Here is an 11,864-nt window from a genome sequence, read left to right as displayed (position 1 = left end):
ATCAATTTGCCTTTAAAAATGATAAACTTGTATTAGCTAACACGTGCCATTGGAACACAGGAGTGATGGTAGCTGATAATAGGCCTCTGTACGCCTCTGTATTTCATCAGAAATCATCCATTTCCAGCTACAATAGTCATTTACAATGTATACTTTGTATTTCTGATCAAATTGATGTTATTTTAAATGGACAAAAAAAATGCTTTTCTTTTTTTCTATTTAACACGTTTTTCTTAACTTCTTAAAGCATTGTTGGTTAAGGGCTTGTAAGTAAGCATTTCACTGTAAGGTGTTGTATTTGGCGCATGTGACAAATAACATTTCATTTTTGAAGGCGAACTGCCAATTCCACTATTGTGGCTAGCTTCACATAGGTGCGTCCAACCACCATTAATCAAATAAGAACTGTCTTATAAATTAGGAGTATTTTAGATGACACCACCTAGCTAGATAGTTAACTATAGCTACTGAAACGGATGTCATTTTGCTATGTTTTTGGCAAAGAACATTGTTTGCATCCATCAGCTAGCTAGCTATTTTATGTTCAGCGGTGATTGTGTAATCAATGTGTAATAACCACGTAAAACATTACTGAACGTGTTCAATTATTATGTGACGTGTAGTCATATTCAGGTCCTGATTGGTCAACAAGCCTATTTGACGTGTCAAATTGTGTTAGCGTTACGTGATACGTCAAATAGCGTTATTTGACTTGTATCTTTTTTGACACGCAAAGACCCAAACACCGTTCCATATACATTGGGTCTATATGAATCCTCATCTCCTAAAAAAGCTATTTTCCTTTCTTTCTGTGCCACCATGTTTGCATACTACTGAGGCTGCGGAGAAATCATAACAACAATTATTACTTGGGTGATTTGTTTTCTATGGGCATTGGAATTCCCAAATTAAAATTCCTGGTAGCACAGCAAAATATTTAGGAGCATATGCCCCCAAAATGGTAGCACTGTAGAGCCCTGACACACACACACACAGTTCCCAGAGTCAAAGACGCTTCAGATGGCCAACGGCAGCAGGATTGGCTTGTGTCAGGTTGTAGTTGAATCCTGTCCTCACTCTGATCGGCTGGAGGCCCGGGTCTGTGCCTTGATGCAACACTTCCTGGTTATCATCATTTCCTAGAAAACACAATACAGGGCCCTTAGTATGTAATAGATCTGGGTCTCACTGAAACAACAGAAGCGAGGTATTACATTACCAGTGTATATGGATTTTCTTATTTACTCGTCCATCTGAGTTTTATTCTGAATGACAAATACCCCCCATCACGAGTTCTCTCGGCGACAGCCTGGGGCTTGAGGAAATTGCTGGTCATTTGTTTGTTTCAATAGGTTACCATATTATAAATATCTAGTTAACAGAAGAAAGGAAGACAAAATAAGGACAAAAGAAGGACAGAAGAAAAAGGAAAAGAAAGAGGACAACAAAGTGAAACAGTCAGCACTTCTATTGCAACTTCATATTTCGTCGTCCTAATGTAGTCTACACTGCTATCTGCCCAGCAGCTAGCCAGCTAGCATACGTCCACCGTCTACCGAATAGCAGCACTGTAGAAACTATTACACTCAACTGAACGACTTGATTAGTGTAGTGTTAGCTAGCTACATAGTTGTCTTTGCTGTCTTCGTATCCAAGATAATTGTGTAGTTTAGAGCGTGTCGTCTTGACAACTCCATTGTGTCCTCCTCCCAGAGCGCTAAGAACCTTGGCGTGATCCTGGACAACAAACTGTCGTTCTCAACTAACATCAAGGCGGTGGCCCGTTCCTGTAGGTTCATGCTCTACAACATCCGCAGAGTACGACCCTGCATCACACAGGAAGCGGCGCAGGTCCTAATCCAGGCACTTGTCATCTCCCGTCTGGATTACTGCAACTCGCTGTTGGCTGGGCTCCCTGCCTGTGCCATTAAACCCCTACAACTCATCCAGAACGCCGCAGCCCGTCTAGTGTTCAACCTTCCCAAGTTCTCTCACGTCACCCCGCTCCTCCGCTCTCTCCACTGGTTTCCAGTTGAAGCTCGCATCCGCTACAAGACCATGGTGCTTGCCTACGGAGCTGTGAGGGGAACGGCACCTCAGTACCTCCAGGCTCTGATCAGGCCCTACACCCAAATAAGGGCACTGCGTTCATCCACCTCTGGCCTGCTCGCCTCCCTACCACTGAGGAAGTACAGTTCCCGCTCAGCTCAGTCAAAACTGTTCGCTGCTCTGGCTCCCCAATGGTGGAACAAACTCCCTCACGACGCCAGGACAGCGGAGTCAATCACCACCTTCCGGAGACACCTGAAACCCCACCTCTTTAAGGAATACCTAGGATAGGATAAAGTAATCCTTCTCACCCCCCCCCCCCTAAAATATTTAGATGCACTATTGTAAAGTGGTTGTTCCACTGGATGTCATAAGGTGAATGCACCAATTTGTAAGTCGCTCTGGATAAGAGCGTCTGCTAAATGACTTAAATGTAAAAAATGTAATATTGGTAGGGAGTCAGGGACCGATATGGGCTCGTGTGAAACATTTACAGAAAACGCTGATCCAAAACAGACTATGTAAAACAAAACCTGGCCCAAAAGAAAAATAGGGGATTGATTACTGAGATACCCATGGACGTCGTCGAGGGTATTTTTATAAAATATCTTTGTTTTGCCATAATCCTTATCCATTCCTCAAGGGGAGAGGAGCTGGGTTCAGAAAGCACAGTGCGGCTACAGACCATGACAAACAGCAGTACGTCTGTTTGACTGCATGATGTGAAATGGACAAAACTGACCAAATGCATATTTAACTTGTCAAAGTGTACTGTATGCAGTTTAGACAGGTGAGGAGTAATTGTGGAGCTAGGCTAACTTTCCTTTTCATTACTTATCCATGGTGTTTCTGTTAGGTGTGTTTCTGGTAGACAGGGTTGGGTAGGTTACTTTCTAAATGTAATCTGTTAGTTACTAGTTACCTGTCCAAAATTGTAATCAGTAACATAATTTTGGGATTACCCAAACTCAGTAACATAATCGGATTACTTTTCCCTTAAAATGCATAAGAAGAAGAAGACAAAAAGGACCCATCAAATGCATTTGGAATGTCATCAGTGGTTGGTCTCTGACTGGTCAGACTCGCTCCAATGGAACAAACTTAAACTTGAGCCTTTTTTCAATATTGAATGGAATTGAGAAAACAGAAAGATGTCAATTTATTAATATCCTTTCTGATTTTAAAAGTAATATAAGAAGTAATCTAGTTTCAAAAGTATCTGATTACAAACGCACACAAAATCTGCTAACATAAGTGATTAGTTTGTTTACATTTTTAAAATTCAGATGACATATAATCAGTTTCTCCCTAACCCTGCTACTTCTGAGGAGCTAGGAGGAGGTTCAAAAGGTGATAAACACCTGAATGTTTAGACTAGGCGTGGTTACAATGATGGAGAGCGATTATTTTGTTGCAACTCACCGCAAATTTTTCTCAAATCTACTGTATCTAACCTACTAACGAAGACACCATGTCTTCAAATGACAACACCTTACCCAACCAGTGTACTGCCACCACAATGCCGCCCCGATTCACCCGGCCCACATTTAGCTTTTGATAACGATAAAAACTGTCTTCTTTAATCTCAAAAGATGATCTTGCTCCAGAAAAGGGCAGAAATCATAATCACAGGCGATTGTCCTGAGAACAAAAGGCCTTTTGGGAGAAGTCAATCCTAAAGGGAAGCAGCAGGACTGAGGACAATGAGGAGCCCAGGAGATTATTCTGAACCCTGCCTGGACCAAACCCAGCCGTTCCCCACCTGTTTCTGTTTCTATCACAGACGTCCCTAGACACCAGGAAGTAAGGAGCACTGAATCACAACTGTATCCATGGGAAATCCTGGTTTATAAATTATCGCTCTACTGCATGTCTGCTGATCGCTTTGTCTAATATTTGTCTTGTATAGCTACATCCATTGCTATAACTGTGAGATGGTCCACTTACAGTATGGGTCGTACAAGGCCCCTGGAGAATGCCCCCAGGATCCGCCCCGATTCGGATGCTGATTACATTTAGAAAGTAACATGATCACCGACAACAATGAGACAGCCTATAGGGAGGAGGTCAGAGACCTGGCAGTGTGGTGCCAGCACAACAACCTCTCCCTCAACGTGAGTAAGACAAAGGAGCTGATCCTGGACTACAGGAAAAGGAGGGCCAAACACGCCCCCATTCACATTGACAGGGCTGTATTGGAGTGGATCGAGAGTTAAGTTCCTTGGTGTCCACAGCACCAACAAACTATCATGGTCCAAACACACCACGACAATCATGAAGAGGGCACCTTTTCCCCCTAAGGAGACTGAAAAGACTTGGCATGGTTCCCCAGATCCTCAAAAAGTTCTACAGCTGCACCATCGAGAGCATCCTGACGGATTGCATCACTGCCTGGTATGGCAACTGCTTGGCACCCGACTAAGGCGCTACAGAGAGTAGTGCGTACGGCCCAGTACATCATTGGGGCCAAGCTTCCTGCCATCCAGATCCTATATACTAAGCGGTGTCAGGGGAAGGCCCCAAAAAATTGTCAAAAACTCCAGTCACACAAGTCATAGACTATTCTCTCTACTGCCGCACGGCAAATGGTACCGGAGCTCAAAGTTTAGGTCCAAAAGGCTCCTTAACAGCTTCTACCCCCAAGCCATAAGACTGCTGAACAATTAATCAAATTGCCACCCAGACAATTTACATTGACCCCCCTTGTTGCTACTACTCACGGTTTTTTATCTATGCATAGTCACTTTACTCCTATCTACATGTACAAATTACCCCGACTAACCTGTATCCCTGCACATTGACTCGGTACCGTGTTACTTTTTACTATAGTTTATTTAGTAAATATTTTATACTTAACACTATTACTTGAACTACATTGTTGGTTAAGGGCTTGTAAGTATGTCGCTTTGGATAAAAGCGTCTGCTAAATGGCATATATATATATATATAGTAAGCACTTCACGGTAAGGTCTACTACACCTGTTGTATTCGGCGCATGTGACAAATACAATTTGATGATGCAAGAAACATACAGAACATTAAACAACTCCCTCTCACAGCCACACTGAGTGGAAACCGTTGAGATGTGGGGGAAATGGAGTAGACTGGTCTATGAGGATGGAGTGAAAAGTCTAAGAGGGGGGGCACTTGATAAGAAGAAGATAGAGGGGAACACATGAGTGTCATTCCAGTTTCCAGAGGAGATTTATTGACTTTGTCCACCACAGAGGCCGGTTGCACCAGTTGGTCGCAACTCTAGGTCTGACGTAAAATGAGCTCTATGTCGGGCCAATTTTTTTTACCTGTTGCACCACCTGGGCATAAGCCCTTCTATGAGCTACACCTGGGCACAGTGGTGTAAAGTACTTAAGTAAAAATACTTTAAAGTACTACTTTTGGGGTTATCTGTCCTTACTTTTTATATTTTTGACTACTTTTATTTCACTTACATTCCTTAAGAAAATATTGTACTTTTTACTCCATACATTTTCCTTGACACCCAAAAGTATTCGTTACATTTTGAATGCTTAGCAGGACAGGAAAAGAGTCCAATTCACACACTTATCAACTGGACTCAATAAACACTCACATGCTTCGTCTGTAAATTGTGTGCCAGTGGCTTTCTGTAAATTTAAAAAACAAGAAAATGGTGCCATCTGTTTTGCTTAATATAAGGAATTTGAAATGATTTATACTTTTACTTTTGATACTTGAGCATATTTTAAACCAAATACTTTTACTCAAGTAGAACTTTACTGAGTGACTTTTACTTGAGACATTTTCTATTAAGTTATCTGTATTTTTACCCAAGTATGACAGTTGGATACTTTTTCCACCACTGCCGGGGTGTAGCTTAGGGTGTTCAATTGGGACCATCTTCTTTTAAGATATGCACTGAAAATAATAGTGATCTATACACTTCAAAACAATGTGAGTCTCGTGTTCAGATTTCAAAACCTCCGGGGGCTTTTCGAGTTGCCTATGCACGAGCCAATAATACACTTGATTTATGCTACATAGCATGCTAAATCTGTCTGATCAGATATTAGCAAACAAATAGATGAGCTGCCACCTCCAATTATTTGCCCAGACAGATCAAATAACCAAATATACAAACAGAGATTCAGTGAAACAAAATCGCATTGATTATCAGACAAGTCAAGGGCTTTCAGTTAGGATGTAGGCTTACGCGAGTGAAAAGCAAAATAATCAACCTGCTATACTAGGCTAGCGTAGGCTACATAGCTAGCTAACATGATAGCAAAGTTCTGAATACACTGTTAGAAGAGCAAATAAAAAAAAATTCAAATCATGACACTCACCTCAATGAGTTTCCATGACATCATTGTCACACGCCCCCTTATTTCAGTCCCCAGAATCTGACCTCTTGACCTTCCAAGACTATCATACAGCACGCTGCTATGCCCTCCCTGAGACAAATACACACGAAAGATAAGCAAACAATAAATACAGACAAAACTAGTCTGGCGGTCCCCAAATGCCTGGTAAATGTTCTTCTCGAAACAGCCCTCTGTGTTTCAGGCCTCAATTTTTCTATCTAGACTTTCAAACAATGGTTGGGTTGTACCAAAGCAGAAGTGACTGCTGGGGGGTGACGAGGAAGAAATGGTTCACTCCAGCAGTGAGATAAACTTCATGTGCATTTAATGTTCCGTTTCACTGCCTCTCTCTCTCTCTGTGCTGCTCGGCCTGTGATTACAATCACAGTTCGAGTCATAACTGAGGCAGCTCAAATGCATTTTTACGGCGTTTTAAAGCAACTGTACAATGAAAATCTCACTTTTGAAAGTTCACATTCTGTTAATTCATCCCCAAATAATATTATTGACTGTGGCCAAAGCACTTCAAAAACCCCACTTCAAACCTGTAACTAAAAATGTTTTTATTGCCATTTACTCATCAAGGATGAGGTCATCCTCCTGAGAAGGATGAGCTGGCCAATCAGCAGTCTATTCACAAGAATATTTGTAATGACCAGTATACGCCCACACCCTTCCAACACAGAAAAGCAGCTTTTTAACATACGTAATTAATCATTTTTTTAAAGAAAACTATTGCCCTCATATTATAATGAATTATAGATCATATTTCATAGAAATCTGGAAACACTAGATAGTTATTTCAACACAACCACACTCATAAACAGGCCCAGAGATGAGTCAAGATAGTTATGGAGGATTTGCTTATGACGGACTTTTTCCCCCTTCCAAAAAGAAGTGAAACAAGACAAAATGGGTCACTAGTAGTGAGGCACTAGAGAGAATAACAACTCGGATGGAGGATGACAGATCCTCTCTTCTCCTCTACAGGGCATTGTGGGAAGCAGAGATTACATATTAGGAGGAAAGTGGAATTCAAGAAAAATGAGATGGTGTGTGTCATAGGGAGATGAGCGATAGAAAGCGATCTGCAGGCAGGAGTCCATATCAGCGATAGGGGATGGGGAACAGAACAGGAGCTCTGCATCTGTCTGTCAGAGGGGGCTCCTGTATCAACCTCTCCACCTTTCATTTATGGCCCCTCAGACGGAGACAGTCGGGATCAGGGAAGGAGATAAAGGGGAGTCTTGAAATGAACACCTTGGTAAAACTTGCCGCTGTATAAAGTAACGCAGGGCGCGGGGCCCTCCTGCTGGAGCTGAGCCAAGTCCATCTCCGCCCCAGCAGCCTCCGCCAAGCTCTCTGCTGGCCAGTCTCTGGTAACAACATGGGGCCTATAGGAGCCTAGGGCTATACTGTAGCAGGGTGTTATCCCTAGGCACACACACAGAGAGGGGGACTAACAACACTCCCACCACCATCCTCCAAGCCTCTCTGGTTCTCTGCTGGACTGAGCACTCCGCCTGTTTGAAGTCTTACATAATAGTAAATAGCCCCTTCTCTCTCTCTCTCAGTTTCACAGGCCCGGGCCCAAGACAAACCTCACCAATAATCAAATCAAACTGCTAAATTACAGAGGGGCTATTACCACTCGGCACGCAGTTCAACTTCTCAGCGCAGAGATTCAGCCAGTCATGGGAGCTTGACCCTTGCGGAGCTCCAGAACTGCAGCAAGAGAGCAGCTAAAGGGTTCCAGATCCACAGCCTCTGATTGCTAATAATGAGTGTGCTTGGAGCTTGTATCCCAGGCAGCTAGAGACTCTTCTGGGCCGTGCGGTTGTGTTTTTCCCCCCTCCCCGGTACTCCCCTACCCCACTCCTCCCACCCTCTACCCCTTAGGCCCGCTGGAAACATTGAGTCAGCCAAGCCAAGGCCCCTTTTGTTTCATGTTTATCTATGTGCCTCTAATGGGAGGCGTTGGACCACGCTGGGTTACAGAAGAACATTGCAGCTCCGCTATGCTGCTGCCGTCTGTCTGGGCTACTAATAAGAACACCTGGGTTCAAGTACTATTCAGAAATTTTTAAACATGTTGATTGTTTGCACTAGCCTGCCAGAGTGCCAGGTGGGTGAGGTTTTACTTGAACTACTTTTCTATTGGTTCCATTGAGACAGGCAAATTCAAACAAGCGCAGATAAAGAATTTAAAAGGATTTCAAATAGTATTTGAACCCAGGTCTGCTGCTAATAAACTCCTCGCTCCTCCTCAGCCCGAATTAAATAGGCCATCTTTAGAAAACATCTCTCCCTTCCGATGTCATGTTGAATCGGTTGTTGTGTTGTGGCTCATGGAGCAGCAGGGAGAAGAACAAAAGGGCCCATAACATAACGTGGCCTGCGCTGATGCTCTCTCTGTGTGCCAGGCTAACATAACGCTTAGGGTATAGTCATTAGTCACTGTGAAACTGAACAGGGCTGGCTCGTATGATTCAAATTAGAGCTCATCGAATGGGAGCCAAAATGAAACTAGGATGATTCATAAACACTCCATTTCCCCTGTGAGTTTGGTTGTGTGTGAGTGTATGTGTTTTTGGTTTTACTATCCTTGTGGGGACCAGAAGTCCTCACAAGGATAGTAAAACAAGGAAAAGTAGGGACATTTCACCAGCCCCCCCATAAGGAAAACGGCTGTTTTAGCCTTAGGGTTAAGGTTAGGTTAAGGAAAATAAGATTTCGAAATGGAATCAATTGTTTGGTCCCCACAAGGACAATAAAATAAATGTGTGTGTGTGTGAAAGTGTGTGTGTGTGTTTGGTAAACACCAAACACTGTGCCTAAATATGGAGAGAAAAAAAGTGGTTGTGTAATTTCATTCAATTTATGTGCAAGTCAGTTAAGAACAAATTCTTATTTACCATGACGGCCTTGCCCGGCCAACGCTGGGCCAATTGTGCGCCGCCCTATGGGACCCCTATCACAGCCAGATGTGATACAGCCTGGATTCGAACCAGGGATTGTAGTGACGCCTCTTGCACTGACATGCAGTGCCTTAGACCTCTGCGCCACTCGGGATCCCATATACATAGATCCCATATATAATAAGGGCACTGCGTTCATCCACCTCTGGCCTGCTCGCCTCCCTACCACTGAGGAAGTACAGTTCCCGCTCAGCCCAGTCAAAACTGTTCGCTGCTCTGGCTCCCCAATGGTGGAACAAACTCCCTCACGACGCCAGGACAGCGGAGTCAATCACCACCTTCCGGAGACACCTGAAACCCCACCTCTTTAAGGAATACCTAGGATAGGATAAAGTAATCCTTCTCACCCCCTCCCCCCTTAAAATATGTAGATGCACTATTGTAAAGTGGCTGTTCCACTGGATGTCATAAGGTGAATGCACCAATTTGTAAGTCGCTCTGGATAAGAGCGTCTGCTAAATGACTTAAATGTAATGTTAAATGTAAGATTACTGCTGGCAGTCATGAAAAATTAAACATTTTTTGGCTCTAAGACGGCAACCACCTCTCTCCCATTGGATACAGTTACTATTAGAAGTTATAACATTAGAATTATCGACAGCAAAATTGATTGGTAGTAGATAAGAGGTGGGACCAAGTCATTGTTTTACAAGTCACAAGTAAGTCTCAAGTCTCACCACTCAAGTCCCAAGTCAAGACCGACAAGTATCAAATCAAGTACTAAACTTTGAGTTTCGAGTCCTAAACAAGTCATAATGTGCTCTTCACCAAATGTAATACCATTTCATATTTTTAACAAGAGTAATAGTTAGTATATTACATTTACACAAATCATGAATGCTTTTAAAAATAGATTTATTACTTTCCAAATGAACTTTATATTTCCATTTCCCCCCCCAATAGCGATCGACTATCGAGGATCGCTATGGGGTGCAATCGGGCGATGTAGGATTGTACACAATCGCCCAACCTTAACACACACACAAACACATACACCGTACATATGTTGGGAGAAATTATTTTTTATAAAATAAGGCACAGCTCTCAGCCTTCAAGTAAAACAATACTTTATTTATGACTGTTTTCATAACAAAATAATAGGTTCAAACATTAATTAACTTTACTTTACATTTCGGCTGCAACTCAACTACAGGTCGGCTTTGACCACTGTCTTTCCGTACGGATGAAGAAGTAACAGAAAAGGCATCCCATTTTCTTTGATTATCATACCAAGGACACTGGATGTCATAAGGTGAATGCACCAATTTGTAAGTCGCTCTGGATAAGAGCGTCTGCTAAATGACTTAAATGTAAATGTAAATGTAATATACACTGAGTACACCATACATTAGGAACACCTTCCTAATATTGAGTTGCACCCCCTCAGAACAGCCTCAATTCATCAGGGCATGGACTGTACAAGGTGTCAAAAGCGTTCCACAGGGATGCTGGCCTATCATGACTCCAATGCAAACCACAGTTGTGAAAAGTTGGCTGGATGTCCGTCCTTTGGGTGATGGACCATTCATGATACACACGGGAAACTGTTGAGCGCAAAAAACCCAGCTGCGTTGCAGTTCTTGAAAACAAACCGGTGCGCCTGGCACTTACTAACATACCCCATTCAAAGGCGGATAAATCTTTTTAATTGCCCATTAACCCTCTGAATGGCACACATACGCAATCCATGTCTCAATTGTCTCAATGCTTAAAAATCCTTCTTTAACCGGTCTCCTCCCCTTCATCTACAGTGAATTAAGTGGATTTAACCAGTGACATCAATTACACCTCATTGCTTTCACCTCGATTCAACAGGTCAGTCTATGCCATGGAAAGAACAGGTGTTCTTAATGTTTTGTATACTTAGTGTATAACCAAAGCATTGAAACCATCACCAATGTGGTTTTTGTTTTAACAGTTGACTGAGTGAGTTTGTGCAAAAGACACCCACTTCAGAACTCACACATGCTTGTACTCAATGACAACATCTCATTCTGTTTTGCCCAAGGATGACAGATGACTAGATACTTACACCATTGTCATGTTCATTAGGCACCAAACATACTTTTTTTAAAGTACTGAAACATGGTGGGACGACCTGGATTTTTCTAATAAGAAATGCTCATTTTTGTTTTTAAAATTTTACTAGGGTGTGAGGTAATGAACACTACCCCATGCTCATTTCCCCACATAACCTCTCTTGTGAAAGCACCACGATGTTATGTCCAGGTTCTGAGTCATATTTAACGGAGTAGGTGGTACATTTATTTGTCTTTTACGGCTGTGGTTATTAGTGTGTTAGTACATGTGATGCACTTGGCTGCCAGGGGAACACACAGTCCTGGGAGGGTTGCAGCTGCGATAGAGGGTGACTCATTTTGGGGAGTGGGGTTCCAACTTCCAACACACACACACACACACACACACACACACACACACACACACATGTATATAAACACACACAAGTACATACGTATCTGAGGTGTTTGTCTGGGCA

General features: G+C 42.7%; 1 protein-coding gene across 4 annotated transcripts in view; it reads right to left on the bottom strand.

Annotated features, from left to right (window-relative positions):
* Window positions 1–297: 297 nt before the first annotated feature.
* rad51b (RAD51 paralog B) overlaps window positions 298–11,864 on the bottom strand; it is a 57,342-nt gene continuing 45,775 nt past the window's right edge. For all 4 annotated transcript variants that reach the window (XM_046291941.1, XM_046291940.1, XM_046291939.1 and 1 more), the window contains one exon: window positions 298–1,139. In XM_046291941.1, coding sequence (XP_046147897.1) covers window positions 1,006–1,139 — 134 coding nt within the window. In that variant the 3' untranslated portion in view covers window positions 298–1,005. The remainder of the gene's footprint in view (window positions 1,140–11,864) is intronic.

This window comes from Oncorhynchus gorbuscha, linkage group LG12, assembly GCF_021184085.1.
Source record: "Oncorhynchus gorbuscha isolate QuinsamMale2020 ecotype Even-year linkage group LG12, OgorEven_v1.0, whole genome shotgun sequence".
Taxonomy (NCBI): domain Eukaryota; kingdom Metazoa; phylum Chordata; class Actinopteri; order Salmoniformes; family Salmonidae; genus Oncorhynchus; species Oncorhynchus gorbuscha.
Note: the sequence above shows the minus strand (reverse complement) of the source record. Positions and strands in the feature narration are given on the sequence as shown.